This window comes from Hippoglossus hippoglossus, chromosome 17, assembly GCF_009819705.1.
Source record: "Hippoglossus hippoglossus isolate fHipHip1 chromosome 17, fHipHip1.pri, whole genome shotgun sequence".
Lineage (NCBI taxonomy): Eukaryota > Metazoa > Chordata > Actinopteri > Pleuronectiformes > Pleuronectidae > Hippoglossus > Hippoglossus hippoglossus.
In genome coordinates, this window is record NC_047167.1 from 7,712,711 (window position 1) to 7,732,854 (window position 20,144).

General features: G+C 43.3%; 1 protein-coding gene across 1 annotated transcript in view; it reads right to left on the reverse strand.

Moving 5' to 3' along the window:
- LOC117778333 overlaps nt 1–20,144 on the reverse strand; it is a 53,709-nt gene that overhangs the window by 17,200 nt on the left and 16,365 nt on the right. Inside the window, exons 2-8 of the mRNA XM_034613834.1 lie at nt 16,912–17,532; nt 10,603–10,742; nt 7,069–7,167; nt 5,160–5,291; nt 4,146–4,265; nt 3,649–3,687; nt 1,489–1,554 (exon numbers count right to left, since the gene is read on the reverse strand). Of these exons, the coding sequence (XP_034469725.1) occupies nt 1,489–1,554; nt 3,649–3,687; nt 4,146–4,265; nt 5,160–5,291; nt 7,069–7,167; nt 10,603–10,742; nt 16,912–16,981 (666 nt within the window). The 5' untranslated portion in view covers nt 16,982–17,532. The remainder of the gene's footprint in view (nt 1–1,488; nt 1,555–3,648; nt 3,688–4,145; nt 4,266–5,159; nt 5,292–7,068; nt 7,168–10,602; nt 10,743–16,911; nt 17,533–20,144) is intronic.

The window sequence follows — 20,144 nt, forward strand, 5'->3', positions numbered from 1 at the left end:
TACAGGGGATTTTAAGAAAGGCCTATTGTTATTCTGCAACAGCATGTCTCCACTAGTTTGTAGGATAATAGGAAAATGCCTGGGCTCTGGCCCTCTCTGCACATTTGCCTCACATCCAAAACTATCTGTTGCTCTTAACCTCTCCGCCTGTCTGCCCTATCGCTCCCTTGACTGGTTAACTTTCAGTTACGTTTTGCCAAAGTCTATTGATCTTGTTTCATTCTGAGATCAAATGGCATGGCAAGTGATTAATCTCCCTCTCTGAATCTTTCATCTTCAGAGGAAGGCAAGATACAGAGAGGCAAAAAAAAGAAGACCAGTAGGAGGAGGAGGAGAGGGAGAGAAAGGCAAGGAGGCGGGGGGGCAGGATTAAATCATACGACAGGTCCCTGGAGTCCTAGCTGGTCCTTCAAATGGTCTCAAATCAAAAGGTCAAAGTGTTGTATAAAAGGAGCCTGGTGTACAGACTGCAGGTAAACTACTCAGGCTGACCTTGACTCTGCTGCAGCTGTTTCACATGCTATATAAGGAATCTTATGTTTTAAACATTAAGATGCTGCCTATATTTTAAGCACTTCTAAAATTATAAGCATTAAGATTTTCAGAAGAGAAAATCTTATTTTTCACACCAATTACGGTCAGTGATTGTTTATACCCATTCAATGTATTACATTCCGTAATTACCTCCGCCAAAGAGGTCAGGTTTTCACCCCTGTCCGTTGGTTGGTTTGTTGATTAAGCACAAACTAAACGGATGACCATGAAACTTATTGGAAGGATGAGGTATGGGTCCGGAAAGATCCCATTAAAGTGTGGGTGCGGATCTGGATCAGGGGGAAACATCCAGGACTTTCTTTAACATTGCGAGATGACGCTTTCACAGTTTTCTCATGGAATAATTAATGGATCTTGATTTAAAAATTCAAACACATTTAGAAATCTGATTTTTATATGTTGTTGTGATTTGGTGCAATTAGAATTTAAGGAAACTGTTGGCGGAGGTATGCGCTCTAATGAATGCCATTCTAGTCGTGGTAGATTTTATTATTTCATTTAAAATGCTTCCAAATTCATCATGGATACGTAGGAAATGATAACTATGTCTAATCCAGCATTGTTTATAGTGTTATTTCATTGATGACAACCTCTCTGCTTACTCTTCACTTTTCCTAAACTCATACCAGAGCTGCGTACAGTTACTACTGATGCAAAACGAGGATACAGCTGCTGCTGCTGCTGCTGCTGCTGCACATCAAAAGTCCTTCACCGACAAAAAGGGCTTCTTTTATTATAATGAAGCTACAGGAGACAGCCACATCACAACAGAAACCTCAGTATGATCTACACCTGAATCCCCGAACCAACAATCTGCACTTTGTAACTCCTTTGTTAAAGGGTGTCATACAGTTGTTAGTAATGCTACTATTATCATCTCTCACAGGGTTTCAAGAGGGAGGAAAAGAAAGGGGGCAATGCTTGTATTTGTACCTGATAAACGCTCTCCTCTGAGTGGGGGCCACGGAGGGGTTCGTGTCCAGCCTCAAACACTATGTACTACAGAATAGAAGTAGTTGGCAAGGCATAGAGGTGCAGAGAATAATGAGATGAGAAGACGGAGACAGAGCGAGAGAGAGAGAGGTTGGTGTATAAAACAGAGAGTTACAACAGGAGGGTGATACATGATGAGAATAAATGAAAGCACAGGGGAGTGAGGGTGGCGTCAAGTGAGGAATGAAATGAGATCAGGAACATAAAGGATGTGAAATTGGGGCACATGAAAGAGGAATGGGGTGATGAAGAGAGAAAGAAAAGGAGTGAGGTGGGAGGAGGAAAGAGCACAAGTATCATAGGTCAGGCAGTAGTTCAAGGCAATGTGGAGGTCTTAGGTCGAGGTTCTGCCTTCAACATTAGCAGCGTGATGCTCCACCTCTTCGAGAGAAAACAGACCCGCAGGTCTTAGGCTTGAGATCCATGACTGACGTCTCACAAGTCCTTAAATCTGTCGTTATCTCCTCTCACGTTGATAAAGATCAATGCATTTATGGATCTCTGATTAAAGGAATAGTTTGGCATTTTGGGACACACACTTTACTCAAGGTGCTTTCACACCCGCCTTGTTTGGTTCGGACTTCTGAAGCAAAATAACAGGTTTGGAAGGTGCGTCGGATCATGGTCTGGAGCGATGCACAAAATCTCAGTCCGACCAAAAGAGATGCTCTCGGTCCAGATCACACTGAAGCTTGGTTCGGATTGTTTGCAGTGTGAAGGATAATTCGGACTTTGGAGGAAGTCGAGACAGCGTTTAACAATAGAAGAGGAAATAAGAGGAAGCAGCTTGCAGGATTGTTTGCAGTCTTCCCAACTGACGATATAATGTTTAAACGACAAGGACGTTCATTTTGCTGGTAGTAATACCATAATGGTATCACAATGGCAACGGAATTAACGAAATTAATGGGTTGATTCATTTTTTCTATTCATATGGAAAGACCCTAAATTGCGTCGCAAAACCAAAACTGAGAGTTGCAGAGAGTCAGATGAGAGGATTGAGACCTTTTTCATTTCTTCTCAGGTGGAGAAGCCTGTTAGTTCAGCTTCCCATTAAGACAAAAAACAGCCGGCCTGGCTTTTTCAAACTGTGATTACAGTTAATTTACACTTTATTGTTTAACCTAAACAAAGACTGAATGTTTGCAGGGGTTAATGTGCTGAACTATTGTTTGGCAGCAGACTCCAGAAAGTCGCTGGACCCAACCAAAAAATAGTCCTCCACATAATCCCCCATAAATAATACAAATTGTAAATTTGACCCTTTGGTTTTTGAATAGATTCAATTATTTAACGTATTAATCAGTGAAACTTGTGTGCTAACAGGTGGATTTGGTTACATTTGAAAATAGCCAGGCTAACTGTTTTCTTCTCTTTATGCTAAGCTAACTAGGTTCTACAGGTTTAACATAATGACATATTGATCCTCTCATCCAACCCTCACACAGAAAGAGATTAAGCGCATTTACCAAAATGTCACATTATTCCTTTTTAAGACTCTGGCCAGTCTCTGGAGTTTTGTCAACCAACATCAACTTAAATTGAAAACTGCAAAATGGAAATGACTTTATGCAAAAACACACTTCAGGCTAGAGCAAACAACAGAGGTGATCTGGGGGGTGGTTAGATGTACTGCTGAACATAGCATTCAGAGTAAGAGTTAGTGTTGTCTGTATTCAGTGTGAGCAAACACAGAGAAAAAAAGAAAATCATGTTCAGCCAAATAAATGCACAGGGCAAAAAATAAAGAAGAGAGGGGTAACAACCAGTCCGGGGGTGGGGGGGCATATCTTTGGAAGAAATCAGAACATTGACACAGATCAACTTAAAAAATATGGTTTTACGACACTGCACTGGCAAATGGGAGTTGAATGGTTGAACAAAACTGTCCACTCGGATGGTCTACTGTGTATTACTGGAATGGTGGAATATCATGAATCATTAATTCAAGCGGATCAGTGACTGGAGAAGATATTTGAATTGAGGATTATTTGTTGTTCTCTATCCCGAGCTTTGAGAGTGAAAACAGCACCAGTGAAGCTAGAAAAGCATCAGAATCAGCAGGGTTCGTGTTCCGTATCTGTGTATCTGTGGACCTACCTGGTAAACTGGATCGTCCACTTCGTCCTCCAGGATGGTCTGTGGGGGTTTGGGACAGAAGGCAGACAACACATTTTGTTTCTTTCATCAGTCACTTGGAGAATTCAATCTCTCGTTAGGAAATAAATGGACGAAGGAGACGCATCAACTGCAAAAATCGTAGTCTGCAACCAAGCAGAGTAAGAAACTGACATTGCATTGAGTTTTAATGAAGCAGCGATTTGCTGTATCACAAACACACCGACGCATACATTCCCTGTCACACACATCTCATCTAAACGTGTCACACTTCCATTCTATTCAGATATTCAGCGCGGAAATCAGTCGTGCAGACAAACACAGTTTGCGATGCACTTCGGAGGGAGCTTGAAAGTGTTAAGATTTCTGGTGTGTGAATGCATCCCTGGCCGAGTTATAATGTGCGATCTCGCCTCCAAATGGGAAATGAAAATGAGAAAAAAAACATAACAAATAAAGAGGGGCTCTAAGTGTCCTACCTGATACACCGCCTGCTCACACTGTTTGTCCTTCTGAGCCTTCTTCTCCATCTCCTCCCGCTGCTTAATGTCGTAGATGAGTGTGAAGAGGTCGCGCAGGTCGATGATGAGGGGCTCAGCCTGGATGGGAGAGGTGGACAGGGAAGGAGGAGGAAGAAGAGGATGTCAAAATTAAGAAATTGAATTGCTATTCATGTTTTAACTTCTCCTGTCCAAAAGGTTGTGAAGTTTCAAGCATCTTTTAATCTTTGAATTTTTTTTCTTTAAACTTAATAAATATATTTTTGTTATGGGAAGTAACTTATGTGTATATTATGTATTTAATTTGTGTGTTTTCATGGCATTTATGTATTTTCTGTTATTCTGGTCAGTCAATCCTCTTAGAATACATCATGTGAATGCAGAACGTGGCTGTCTGGTGTCTGGCTTTGATTTAGTCAAAAACAAACAGCGAGCTCAGCACAGCAGGGAGTGGGGGTGTTGACCTGCAATATCCAGTATAACATGAATTCACACCACAGCAATTTTTAGAAAATGTTCTTCCCTTCCTACACTTTAAAAGACCGATTTGATATTCCGCACTTTTCCACTTCCTCACTCAAGTTTGAAGATCTGTGGACGTGACTCTTGAGAAGAGAATTTGAGTCACTCTTCAGAAAATTTGCTTTTGACTCCCTCGATATTTAAAGTGAGGCTTGGCAAAAAGAAAAAGTGAAATCTCAAAATTTAACCAAAAGAAGTGTTTTTTCCGACAGTGCCAGGCGGTCTCCCATAGCCACACAGCTTGAATATTTAATTGCCAGACAAATGGAATAAAAGGAGTTGGTCTCTGTAGGTAAAAACACTATTACCTTACAGCTTTAACAGGACAATGTTAAAATCTTCACAGAATTTAGAGATTTAAATTGACTTGCATCTCAACATGTAAACTGGCAGTTGAGTTAATGAGACTTGGCTTAAAATCTGAATTAAAAGACTTCAAATCTCTCCCCAGCAGAATGGAGAAGTACTCACCGACTGTGAAGTCTTGATGGCCACAAACCTGTGGTGGCCCTCCTTCCCGCAGACATAGCCAAAGGCCCGGTGGTCCCTGGTGTCCTTGGCGATGTAGCTGATCTCGTGGACTGAGTGCTGATGCAGGAGAACCTACAGACAGCAGAAGTGTAAAGTGTTCACATAGGAAAGACCATGTGGGCACTGCTGAATGTCTTTTTTTATTTTTATAGAGGCATTATAACATGTCCTCTTTCATTTGAAAATCTTCCTTTTGATATAATGTTTTAAAAAGGAGCCCGGTACACTGTGTTGGCAGAAAAAGTAGGTCAAACCTACTTAAAACATCTTTGCAAATTGTTAAGCCAAACACGACCAGCCAACACGTTGTGAGCCTAAATGTCTGTGACAGAAAGAGGAAAGATTCAAGGATGTTTTAATTTCTCTTACGCAACATGGTATAGATAAAATTCTAACGATAAAACTAGTTCTCTCATTTAAAATAAGAATCAAATAACATGAGGTTTTTGTTTGATCGGGTCTTTTATTCTTAAGTCCAGCAGGATTTCAGATGCTGTTATCATCGAGAAACACCATATTAATAAGCAAGCTATGAAATACCAGGTGGAAAAAGAAGGAGCCAAAAAGCTTAGGAAATATAACCGCACGCAGATTAATTAGGCTGTCACTCAAGCACATCTACCTGCTGCTTCTCTGTACGCGGAGATAAGCTTAGGGCACTGGGGAGGAGCTTTTATTTGAATATTAGCCGATACTCAGACGTTGGTAACGCCCCAGATTAATGTACAAAACTAATATGACTAGTGGACTCGATCCAGCAGAGAATCATGTCAGCTTTACATAAAGTATTTCCATCTAAACGCTTGCTGACTCTGCCTGCGCTGGAGTGATCCCCGTTTCCCCCATAATCACTCAAGAGGGATATTAAGTGTGGAGTGTTATTTGCTGCCAGTAATCAGTAAATAAAATGAAGAGCATTACGGGGCATGATTTCCGAAACAACAAATGAGCTTGTCAAAAGCTGGTGAGCTGGTTGGTGGTGGCGGCCAAGGCCTAATGTTCTTTTTCATTACAGGCGAAAGACGCGCCACTATCGCCACCAGTCATATTGAAAAGAGATATCATCAAAGATGGGTGGTTTTTTCTGGGAATAAATGGTTGGCACTGGGGTGGGGGTCGGCAACCACGAGACCAACGCTGTTGCATAATTATCGGTTTAGCCCTAACGACAGTTGAGGTGGAGCCTTGGTGTAATTAGCATTAGCGGCAATGATCATTAAGGGGTGGAACTGAGTGCTAATTATCGGTTAGCGCTGATGAGCAGAGTGGGCCTATCTAGCCAACACTACGCCCCAGGACGGGGAAGAACCGGGCCCCTCGATCATCCTGTAATGGAACAGCAGGCCTCCGAGTCCGCGGGGGTGAGAGCCAGGATGGAGACGGAAACAGCCAAACATTGCTCACTGCGCTATCATTAGCACGCAGACAGGGTCTGAGTGATCTTAAGTAGGTCCTGCAGCATACCCCTCATCTTGTAGTGTATAAAGTATGTTACTCAGAGTCAAATATCAAATGCAAGGCCTGCAAATTACTGCTGCCATGTTAAATATTTATGAACTAAAGGGTAAACTGTCCTGTGGAAAGACAGTTGTGTATATTTTTGCTCTTGCTACTTGAGCGCAACCTCATGAATCATGTTACTTGCGTGCAGGTATTGCCACTGTACAAACATATCAACCGTGCAGGCCAGGCTTACAAGATGGCAGCCTTGGCAGCCGCTGTGAACTGAACTGTGCAAGTGTATGCCCTCTGGATGTCCTACACCATATAGGTTCACAGAGTGGCAGCTGGCAGTGGCCTCACGGTGCAGCTCTGCCGCGGCGGACTCCCTTGCTGACACGCTACTCACCCCTGATCTTTCGCAGTAAATCTTGATCCCGCCGAAAGACACCGTCAGGAAGACTCTCTGCTTGTGCTCCCCTTTGGAACGTGCCGAGGAAGCCATTCCCTGCAGGAGATTAAAGGAAATGACATGAGGAGATGAAAGGATATGAACTTGGCGTTAAAGACCATGAGCCGATCTCTCTTCCGACTCAGGTAAGTGTGACAGTGGGAGATGAGGGGGTGGGTGGGTGGTTGACGGGCAGATTCAAGAGAAAGTTTGGGGGGGTAAGAAGGCAGGAGTTACGTAAGGTGTGATAGGACAGAATGTTCTTTCATGTGCCTTTTCTTGAAGCTTCACTCTCACAGGAATTCAAACGTCACCTTGTGCAGCGAGTCTTGTTATTATTTCCCTTTTTTTCTTCTTCCCTTTCTTGAAGTAGCTCCACTGCACTTCAACGTGACATGCACAAGTGCGAGCTAACAACAATAGGGTGAGATTTGCTGACAGAATGCATCGCTCATGCTGACCGACCAGCTCGCTGTTCACATAGTGCTGACTGAACAATCAGGCCTTTGAAGTATGTATTTCCCATGGTTCTCGGCAGCCCCCTTTTTGCTTTTATTCTCAAGTCTAATAAAGAAGACAATTAACATCTCCACCCTGTTCCAGTTAATGCGACCTGTGTGTTCGACGTGCCGTTCCTAGAACAAAGCCTGCGACATGAGAGAAGAGAGAAGAAGGAAAACCAGAGGAGATAAGAAAGACCTGCCTGCTGTGCTGAATGTGTCTGACAAAACTGCAATCGCAGTTACACAGACACACGCTTGACCTCTCCTGTACATCAGCTAACCTCCACCTCAGACCTTTCTTGTTAAAGCAGAGCTGTATTCAAAACTACGCGCAGAACAAGTCGTTCCTGCAGGGTGAAGAAGAAATACATGCATCTTCACAAAAAAAAAAAGTAGGTTCATATGAGAAAAGGAGGTGATGAAGCAGTATATAAAGAGGGGAAGAGGATACAGAGCAGAGCCAGCAACAGGAAAGAAATGAAGTAAGTGAGAAAGAGGCAGGCGGGCAGGGGGAGTCGATGGATGATGTCAATCAGCCATCGGCTTCTCCATTTGGTGGATTAGTCCTCAAGGCAGTGAGAGGCAGCTCAATAGAAACCCTGTCCCCTCTTCTATCCCCTGTCCAGATAATAGCAAGCCTGTATCGACTGCTCCATTGACTGTAACTGGCTGGTGGCTGGTGACTACTGGAGTCACGCCGAGGACACTGCCGACATGTCAGATCAAGGCAAAAAGTTGTTTTATTGAACATATCCCTGTGAATGGATATGGGCGATGAGAGGCTTTGCCTCCTGGCTATACTGCTCTCTTTGTAGGCCCGCCCACACATTTAAGCTCCGGAAAAATCTGTGAGAAGAAACTTAAAAAGCAACACATATATGTCTTCTATTGGAGAAGGATTTATCCTATAGCCACCAACTGCAAAGACGTGCTGCTTTTTTTCTTAAGAACAAAGAAAGTGATAAGTATTCCTTGCCTTTTACTTTAGTAACAGTGAAACAGTCAGGATGATACAGAATACACTTTTGAGAGGAGGAAGCATGTTATTCCTCATTAAGATGTAATTTAATATACTGTATGTTGATAACTGACCATTTGCTAAAACCCTCCCCTGAACCGTATAGCTTAGAAGCCATAAGCAGCCACAGCATCAATCAACGACTTAAAACTAAACTGACCAGAAACATAAACACTTGAACATACATCAGTGTGATAAGACCTAAATAAAATGACAGAAATCATATTGAATGACATTCGCTTTGACTTTTTAGTTTGGTCCATGTCCCATACGTTAACATGGAAGCGGCAAGGTTTATAACCTATACTGCCGCCAGCTACCAGGTGGTGATCAGGAAGCTTTGGCTTAAGTTTTGAGGAGCAGCACATGTTGTCGATCTCTATATACAGTCTGTATTTGTCACTGTGTAGAGGCTGATCCTGGACACTACTCCAGTAAGGGAGGTGAATGTTTGTGGTTCTATTGTTACTTGGATGTACAGAGATGTTTAGTCTCTTCTCTGGCCACCACTTGTTATCTGAGACAGTGTTGTTACTGATTCTAAAGCCTTATCTCACACAAAGTGTTGGAGAAAGAAAAACAAAACCTTATCTCTTGCTTATCCATGGAAGAAATGTAATGTCTTAACAGTGAAATTGTCATGTTTGTCATTGTCATGTTTCTATGGGGATCATCACTGTAGTTTTCACACATTAACATGTGTAACCAGGAAGTGTATATTTAAGACCCCTTTTACTCAGGTCAGCTGGAAACAGCTAAAATGTTAAATACAAACAGCTATTTTAACCAAATCATGGAGCTAATTTAGCTGAATCAGCTCTTTAGCAAGCCCTGATAGCATCTAGTGTTACTGTAACTGACACAAGTCACACCAGCTAGAAATGAGGAGCTTATGTCCAGCAGTCCTTTATCTATAGTGCCTCTTCTTTGAGGCGCGAAAGATAATCCAATCCCCTGGACAGATCCCCGCTGGACTGCAGGGCCAACACCTACCTACCCTCTTCACTCCTACGGTCAATTCAAACTCTCCAATTAACCTGACCCTGCATGTACTTAGACTGTGGGAGGGAACCAGATTACCCACAAACATGGGGAGAACATTCAAACTCCACTGGCCCAGTCTGGATTTGAACCTGTGCCAGGAACCAGTGCCGGCAACCTTCTTCCGCGAGGGACCATTATGACTGTAAAATGCATGTGCGAAAAAAGAAAGGTTCACAGAAACAAGGGGTTGCGGGGCTTTAGAAATAGTGAATTTAGAGAACATCATAGTACAAATTAGTCAATCTTCAACCCATTCTTCCAAATGAACCAGTGCTGATTTTTTTCCTTCCAGCCTTAGTGTGCGACTGAATTTGACCTAATTTACTTTCGACATTCACTATTATATTATCTGGGTCACATTATCCCAGTTTGCATATGTGCTACAAGTATGGACTTTGTTGTAAAAATAGAAAACTGTGACTGACACGAGAAGACATACAACAAGTGGGGGTGGGGGCGAGTAATGTTCTTGCAGTCGTAGGTTAAAAAGTGAGAATCTTCTGCCTAGCTGGTATAATACTCAAAAAAGGAAGACAGCTTGCCTTCAAGGTCAATAAATATCTGTATGAATAAATGTGGAGAGCTTTGAGCAAGACTAAAAATATAGCAGCCTATTAGAGGGAAAATAAGGTACACAGGTTCTACCATTTTGCACAAGATATAAAACCAACCTTACAAAAGCTTCCTTCATGACAAAGAGCTGCAGAATAATATAACTGGACTGTTATTTGTTCCGTTTGGTCACTTCTTTACAGAGTTCCAGTGAGTCATATACAGGAGAGGACAGCTCCTATGACTCAACACACAATACAGTCATACTTTTTCAAAATCTGTCTGAGATGAATGAAGAGGCTCAATGCTGTCCCCGCAGATACACACACACACACACACCCACATGCACACACCCACACACACAGAAGTCTGCACCTTCAGCTTCATCATGGAGTCCTGGCACAGCTTGTCCCCGCGCGCCGCTGTCACCTCATCAATCCCGATCAGCTTGGCCTTGTACCGCATGCCATCTCCACGGAAACGCTTAATAAGCCCCGCCTCAGTGCGGTCCTGACCTGCGGCGTGAAAGAGAACAAAAATAACGGGGAAGAAAATTAATTTTGTGTTATTACAGAAAAAGGATGTGCGAGCTCCTACAACTTCAGTATTGTGCCCTGTTTAAGGTACAGAGGCTAGTGTGTGTGTGTGTGTGTGTGTGTGTGTGTGTGTGTGTGTGTGTGTGTGTGTGTGTGTGTGTGTGTGTGCACTCGATGGTATAAATATTTATGGAATAGAACATTTGGATTGAATAATAAATTATCAGCGGCAAGAAAAGATTGAAAGAAAATTGAAAAGGAAGTTGGTTAAAGCCAGTGGACCAAAGGAGAAAACAAGAGGAACAATGAGACCACTTCCACGTCACCTATTGCACAGCATTGTGAGCTATTCACACACAAAGCTCTAGGGTGAAAGGTTATGGGGTGGTTGAGTGGGGGGGACGCTTATTCCTACGTTGCACCCATGCCCAAAGTCCCCATGGGTGCTATTGGTGGGGACAAACCAGCTTGAATGGCTGCTTTTGAGAGGAATCATCTCGGTCCAGCGCTCACCCACAATCCACAAGGCCCTTCCTGGGTGATGGATGTTGGGTGGCGGCAGGAAGATGACGTGTTTTGTCATCCATTCCCTTTTTTGTTCCCATCCCAACTGCTGATTATTCTGTAGCTGCCCTGACACCCACCTGGACAGGGACACCTTTGTCATATTGTCTTTGTGCATGCTCGCTGTCCTCCTGTTTTGATTATGTGGGTGAGACTCTTGATTGCCGTCTCGTGCGTGCAACGATGTATAAACCATCCCCTCGTAATCTGCGCAGGGTTTCTCAGCTTCAACACTCCTGCTGCATTCACACAAAGAGATAGCAGGATTCCAAATCAAGGTCACCAGCACCTTGGAGAATTTCACAGTTTTTCAGCCCCTTCGGTCGCTCAATTCTAGGTCACGAGCCCGTACAGTGCATCAGTTAATGGCACATTTAAGTGGCTGGCTTAAGCTGTGCATGAGAAGAGGATGAGGCTTAATATCCCTAACAGGGACTGTCAGGCTGCCATCAAAGACCATATCAAACCAAAAATGAACTTATTCCACCCAGAAACACATGGAATTGCCATCCATGTCAAATCTACCCCCTCTTTTCACCCCTGCAATTTCCAAGAAAAAAAATATATCAAAAAGCAAATTGGAAATTCAGGGGGAAAACAAGCAAATTAAATGGCTTGTGCAAATCGAGAAAAAAAGGGTCTTGGCCCTAATGCAAGCGCTTGTCTTGGCTATGCACACCCTCTTACTAATTCATGAGGGCAGAATCCTCTAAAAGGGGGGGAGGGCTTGACGATGCTAAAGTCATTAAAGTCTCTGAGCAAGTGAATGTCAAATCTGGGTCTGATTCAGACTTGCTTTCCTGCCAGAGGAAAATGAGTCTTACATACGGCCACGATGTACCTCTGAACATTAAGCAGCCGCAGCTTGGCATGCAAACAGCTCCCATGTGGAGAAATGGACATTCAGACTTTGATGACAGACTGGAGACCAACTGTGGACGTTACTTTGACATACAGTATGTACTGTACTTGATTGCAGTCGTGCTGATGCCTAAACCCTGCGTGACGGATGTGAAAGGAGATGGACTCCTGCAATAATTATTGCTCTACCTTCTTAAAACCATCCCTCATGCAGCGACTCCAGTCTATTCATACAGTATTATGCATTCCATCCTGATTTTACTGACTCATACACTCTGTAATGTAATGTAAAATGCATGCTGCTCCAGTTGCATTTTAAACATGATCGGTCCAATTCAGTGCAGCACTCTCAGATGAGCTTTAACCAGATGTTCTGTGCCATTTGTTTCTTTACATACAGCGTACCATTTCCCCTAATAACACTTCAGGAGAGATTTAGAGGTTTATGCACAGATACTAAAAAAAAAAAAAAAAAGTAGGCCTTGCATACCGAATGAGAGTCTTAACACAGCGGCATAACTCGTACACTACGTGCTCTGGGTTCAGATCAAGACAAGCGCGTGTGCTGTATGAAACTAAAGAGCTGCAGGGCATGCTGTTTCATGTTGTTACACACTGTACGGAAGGAGAGGAGAGAGGGAGAAGGTGTGTGTGTGTGTGTGTGTGTGTGAAGAGGGGGATGACACATATTCCTTTGCTTTTCTGGATTTACAATTACCCAAGGTTGAGTGGCCCTCACAATATTTCTGGCCCATGAGCCCGATGCTCTTAATTTGTCTGACAGAGAGTTGCCTAAAGTATTTTCTACTATTTGTATCTCTATCTAAAGGTATCCTACATATTGCACAACACGCCATTTGGGAGACCTGGTAATCTCGGGTGCATGTACGCCCTGTGTTATACCTCTTTTACACCAAAATTAGCACGTATACGCAGGTTTTTCCCATTGCCTGTAGAGGGTTTTGCCTTTCTCTCATATTTAATGTCATGAACGACCAAATTAGGTGGTCTGTCTCGTCGCTGTCTTGCTAAATTAGCGCGGTGACCTAGGTGTCTTGTTTCCATCGCGGCCGATTAAAATCTGTGTCTACCTCAGAGTCATTTGACCTGGGAGTGAATGTTGATTGTACCCGCTCCCATTACAGACATAAGCCAAGATGAAGTGGGTTTTTTGACCAGTGGAAAAGGGGCTTTAGAATGCTTGTCACGTCTCTCCTCCCAATTCTCCTCCCATTTCCCTTCAAATAAACACTATAAAATAAGAAAAGCAATAGCAGAGTCTTCAAAAAAGAGCTGGGAATCAACACGCAGGATGTAAGAGGGCTTCAAATCAAACGCTGCGATCCCCCACCTGACGCAGGGCCTTGCACCAGGACCATGGAGAGAACAATTACTGTTAGCGCTGCTCCATACTGTTTCAGGGCTTGTCACTGATCACAGTGTTGCGTCCTCCCGCTTGCCACACTAGAATGGGGACAGTGAGGGGACAGATGGCCACAGATGGAGAGTCAGAAGTGCCCCTCCAGATATAAGGACTTGGCAACAGGAAACTTTTTGTTGGGGAGCCGGCATCGAGGCAGCTTAACCTTTGAACCTTTCTGAGTGTGTATCTGTGTCTTCTTGTCTCTGTTTGTCAGTGTTTGTCACACACACACACGCCATCCATTTAACCATAATGTGAATAAATTGTGATGCTTACCGAGCTTCTACTTTCACCTACGTGCAGTGTGTAGTGTTTGTTTTGTTTTGTTAGCTTTGTTTAGTTTGATGTGTCTCTGAACAGAACATTTGACGTCGCAGAAATGAAAACTGAAGGTATGTTCTGTCAGTGCGGGAGACTGACGACTTTAAGCAGTTGTAAAGAGAATGGGCGTCTGAGGAAGGCAAATCTGTCCCCGCCATCTGTCTCCCTCGTGCGCACAAAATACTCTTCATAAGCCTCAGCAAACTCGCAGATACACATTTACGAGCATGCGTTCCCTTGTCCGAGACCACACGGATCAAAATGCCTCTACCCAACTTTGGCACCAAACAGGAGATCGAGGGTTTGGTCAAATGACGGATCGTTAAAGCAGTTGCACAGTTAATGAGGGGTATTGTGCACATCATCAATGTGGAAAGACCATTGACTCACTGCAGAGTTCCATGCAGGTATTGATGCGTGCTGTGGGAGAGTTGTTTGGGTAGGGGGCTCCACTCATCACCCTGATGGTGAAGCAGTATGATGTAACAGCTGGATAAGCAACTGATTTGGTGAAATGTGGGTTTGCACAGGGTGAAATGGTTCGTATTTGTACTGCCTCTTACAATTTTTTCAATGCCATTCATTCAGTGGACACTGGTGATTCAGGCTGCTGTTTGCCTCGCTCTGTCTCTTTTTCTCTGTTTGCCGTGTCTCTGTCCTTCTGGCCCCTCTTTCAATGTCTCGATGTCCTCATTCCTTGTCTCTCTCGTTTTGAAAAGAATATTTTTTTTTGTGCTCAGATTATAGTGGGAGAGCAACAGTTGCTATGGAGATGGAGTAAAGTCACGCATGTAAAGCATTTCTTTCGATTGGTAGAGGGAAGCTCTGGCTTCAGAATGGGAGTCGGAGTTTGCTGCAGTAACATTTGATGTTATCAAATGTGACATCCATATCAATATGGCATCTTTAAAACCAAGCATAGGATGATGTGACCAGTATGTCCTTTTACTGTAATATTGGGTTATATGTTTGTTTTTTGTTACAATAAATCTTATATTATTGTCTGAAAATATATAAATACAAAAGAGAATTCATTAATGGATGACACTAATGATAGATTATGTTTTTCATTTAGTCATCAAATCTCTCCAAAAATAACAAAAAAACGGAAAAAAATTCATCCTAATAGCAAGTTTTGCCTCAGAAACCCCAACTGGGTTATAATGAGCAGCACATTACAGTATTGTGATTTATTTTCAATGGAGATGGAGCTAGCCGGAGCCAAACTCTTCAGATTATCCCAAAGATGTCTAATTTATGCCTTGTCTACACTATTTTCCCCCTCTGTTAAAAAATGTATCTCCATCCAAACAACCTTTGTTTTTCAAAATATATCCAAACAGACGAGAACACAAAACCGCTCCGTCAAATACCAGAGAAGAACGTTGTGGTCCGAGAAACATTGGACGAAGCAGCGGCTGTGAATGCTGGCAATGTGTTGTGAGTGTTACTTATATAGAGAAGAGAAGTCACTTAAGGAATAAGAGGCAGATTTACATATAGTTAAGATGAGGATTTGTTGACGCGATGAAAAATATAAAATAAGAGCCACCTTATCCTTTAAATGTCATTAATATCTGCTGTTCCCTTCAATTCACATGAATATAAACAGAACTTAATCTCAATATAAATCGTCGACCTGATCCTTGATGGTGTCCTTCACCTGTCCCCAGCCGGCTCATATCCACCCCTGTCTGTGCTTCTTGACACTCTGCATGCATTTATGTTGCCCCATTTCCATTTATATGGACCTAAATAGCATCTTTGCCGATTGTGACAACGGCCCCTGCAGCACATGTGATTAACATGGTAAAGTCAGGGGCTGATAGCCTGCGCTGATACCCCCCTCTGATGAGCCGCATAGCCACGTGTGTAATAGCCCCCTCGCTACGCTCTCCCCCCTCCACTTAACTCAAATCGATGGGCCCTCCTCCAGCCCGGCCATTTATCTGAGCAAGCTGACAGAGCCAGTGAAACAGCCACAGAGGACCTGGCCCTGTGGCCTCGTTACAGCCAGCCCACAGAAGCTAGATTTACTGGACTGGCTGGAGTGGCTTTATTCATGGATGGAGAAATGAGAGGAGAAAAGGGAAAAGGAGAGGAAAGGAAAAGAAGAAATGTCCTCCTCCTCTTACACACTTTCTATCCCCTCCTTGTGATTTTCACTCTTTCTGCCTCTCTCTCTCTCCATCTCTTTCCTCCTCTCAGCCAATTCACTCCCATTTCAGTCTCCTGGTGAACGTTCGGAGAATGACTTGTCCTATTACATCACTTATGCTGTTCATCAAAGCAACAGGGTGTGAATTACCCTGTCCATGACACCTAAATCATGGCAGCACCAAACCCCGGGGCTACACGGAATAGCTGTTACTACGTCTGGATCCCTGGGATGAGACAGGGAGCCTCTCGGCGAGCTTGTCTGACTGAAGCTTTTCTCCATGTAGTTCAGCATTATTTATCCAAACTTGGCTTAAAGTTATGTTCACTGCCTGCCAAACACAGGAAAGCTGCCATTTCTCCATTTTGTCTCCCTGTTCTTCGTGTTTCTTGTTGTCTTTGAGAGTACCTCTGAGCACTATGGGCTATGTATCTATCATGCTCTTCTCAATCCACAACAAAATACATACAGTAAAATATGAGCCAGTGGCAAATCTCAGATTTTTCAGGGGCCATAAAGGGGCCACAATTTACACAGAGGGGCCAATTAAATGTCTAATATCCATGAAATTTTCCTGATACAGTAAGGTGCACATTTAAGTCATACCTTGTTTATTATTATCTCAATAGCTTTGAGCAAAAACACACATCATTGAATATATTTTGAAAATTGTTCCTTGTGCTCTTCGAAAAGCTTTGAAAAAAATTCTTAACATCATATTTATTGCCAGTGCCCACCCCTGGATCCGTCCCTGTAAGGAACCTGATATTAAACATACGTATATCTACATTCGCAGAAATATTTGTTAGAATCTCACGTACTTTTAATCCTCCTGGACTCCCTTCGCTGGCTGGTTTTGACACCCGGCTGGAGCTCGGCCTCTGCTGACATCCTCCACCGCTGAGTCCCTTGTCCTGCTCACAGCAGATGCACCATGGGCTAGCAGCACACTAGCTGATCCTCCTTACTCCCAGTGTCCAATTCCCCCCAGGTCCGTCTCTCTCACAGTCGCTCTTTGGTGGAGAAAACCTCCTTCACATCCATGGTGAGATGTCTGGTACTCCTCAATAAATGAAGATCCAGCATTGATTACTGTGCTCCTTCACTGATGGCCCATGGTGTCTGAGTATTGCTTAACAACACACGTGCAGAGAGAGCTGAATTACGAGCTGGGCGACCCTCTCGAGAGCGGCTTCAGATCAGATTTGACATCTTCTGGAGTGTATCTGAGTTCTCTCCCTGAAGGTCAAGTACCACATGTTCCACTGTTGATCTTTTCTGAGGTCCCACCTATGGCTCAGGTGTAATTCCCCCCCCGGAGAGACTGCACCATTGATTGAATCAAATATTGTTCTTCAGAGTAGGTCAGGAGTGGATATTATTCTTTGGTCGAGCACTTCAGATGTAGTCCGACAGCCCATCACAGTCACTTGCTCCGAGCGCTGCAGGATGAGGAGACAGGGAGAAACGGTTAATGTGGAGGTGGTAACATTTTAAATGACAAACACATCCGCCTCTATCACTCATTACAACATTAATCTAACATTCAAATTGGCAGGCAGCAATCTAACAAATCAACAAAGACGTTATTGTCTCTTCTGGATCATCAATCCTTAATGAGAGTGCAGAAACTGTTCGGCGCCCACCCTTGAAGGAGACCTGTGGCGGAATATTTGACGCTGTTGTTTTACGTGCCGCTTGTATGTGAGTAAATATCGCACATTAGAGCATGACTGCCGCTTCTGTGCGTGCGAGGCAAATTTTTCAGAAGATGGATTGTTAATGCTCCCAGCTCAGATCAACAGCACGAGAGGAGGGGAAGTGGCAGGGAGCGATGAATGACAGACTGTTTCAAAGCAAACTGTGGTGGGAATCCTGGCACAGCCCTCTATAAACTAGGACCCCCACACATTGTGCTTTAATGCCCTTGAATCAGCTACTGCTAACACAGGGGGCCATGCCAAGCTGGCACAGTGGCTGGCACTGCTTCTGTTGGCATGGTGACGGGCCATTGTTGGAGAGAGAGGCCTTTAACCGACCCTGGCCTGAAAAGAGCCGCCGCACATCGAGCTCGGGCACACATTATCCTGTGTGACATTGTGTGACATTGTGAGTGTCTGTAATGAGAGTGTCTAAGTGTCATTTAAAAAAGAATTTCAAGTGCCCTCGTTTTAATAAAGTACCGTTATATGGGTGTTCTACATTAATCCATTGATTTGTTTCCAAACTAAATCTTGAAACATTTCAATATGAGGCTTTTAAGGTGCATTAGTCCACCCAAATTACAATAATAATGATTATAGTAGGATAATAATGATAAAACAAATAAGGTTGAGCCATCATTCTTTGATGTTGTGAGCGAACACAAAGCTAATTTTCAGCATCATTTATACAAATTAGACTCTTGTACTATTTTTGCACTGCTTGTTTATTTGCTAAAGAAGAAAATTACCTGTAGCTTGCTGACATCAAACACACAGCAGTGTGTGTGTGTAGCATGCATGTGTGTGTGTGTGCAGCCTGTATGAAGAGCTGTGGCATAGACTGGATATAAAGATGAAAACCGACAGTTCCCCAAAGGTGAAGCCAAAGCATCTTGATCTCCACCTGGTGGCTGGCTGCAGTATAGGTCATAAACCCGGTCTCCTCTATGTTAACTGATGGGACATTGACTGAACGTTTTAGCTAATTCTTATCAAACCGATGTTCAAGTGCTAATTTTTTTACGTTGGGTTTTGTCTAATTATTTGCTGTTATACAAATGAGTAGAAACGCCATGAATGTCAGCTGAGATTGACTCCTGATTGGCCAAGTGTGTGTATGGGTGGGACTTCACTCCCACGGCTCTATCCCTTGATCGCTAGTGCACAAACTCTGGCTCCAAATGCGCAAGATGGCCGCATTTATACCCAGGATATTTTGGCTTCTTTTCCATAAAGTGGGAGGAAGTAAAGCTACTGAGCTAGATGAGTATATATTTATTACTTGAAGTGAGAGAATACATTGCAGTTGTTGAGGTGGATTTTTTAGCATCATCATGCTGAGCTTCAATTCATATATATATATACGCGTAAAACAAAAGGATCTATAAAATAGTCTTTCTACGGCTACAGTATATCTGCCTCCCCTTAAAAAGAAAAAAGACAAATTTAATTTCCGTGAACAACTGGTCACCTCATCACCTCCTGTTCTCCTTGTGCATGGCTGTCTAGACCATGTGTCACCCTTCATATGAGTTTATGAGGCAGATAATGTCACCCAGGTCCAGGCAGAGGGGAAATCTCCCCATAAGTGCGTCTCCGACAGAGCCCTGGAGTGTCAGTGATGGTAGAGGTATTTTCCATGTCACAATGAACCTTATCAGAATGTAATTTTCATTACCAGCGAGGGAGATATGCCTCATTGTATTAGACAGAAGAGCGATTTAATGTGATGTATGGCTGCTTTTCAAAACCAATGCTATCTAGGTCACTCAGACTCCCCAATCTGCTCCGTGTTTTAACAACTCCCAGTGTCTCTTATGATTTGGGTCAGCGTTAAAGAGCATCACTCATTTCTCCAGCTACTCTCATCCGTTAGACGATGTCAAAAGCCCTTGACAAAAGCCGCCCTTTATTTATTAATTTGTTCATTTCATTCCCACCTCTCTCAAGTGCAAAGAAAAACTTCCTTGAGGGAAGTCAATTTCATTTCTGCTTGTATTTCTTTATTTCCCTCCGTCAACTCTGCCGCTGCCTTTGTCTCTGTCTCTGTCTCTGCCTGAATTTCACGAATCATCTCCGGAGACGTGTTGGTTCCTGTTTATGTCTTTACCTACGTAACCGGATTATTGAACAAAAACAGACATGCCGTGAGAGCAGCTGATGTATGACAACTCTGCCTTCCTTCACATTAAGCACATCAATCATGCAAGCCATTGATTTTTCAGGGGGCGAGTTTGAGTGTGTACCTTCGCAAGGTGAACTAGGCCCCCAAGGCAACATGCAGGTACATGCATCTCGTCAAGCAGCGTCACTGCATCGGGATGAGATGTGATCTGAATCTTTCTCATCAA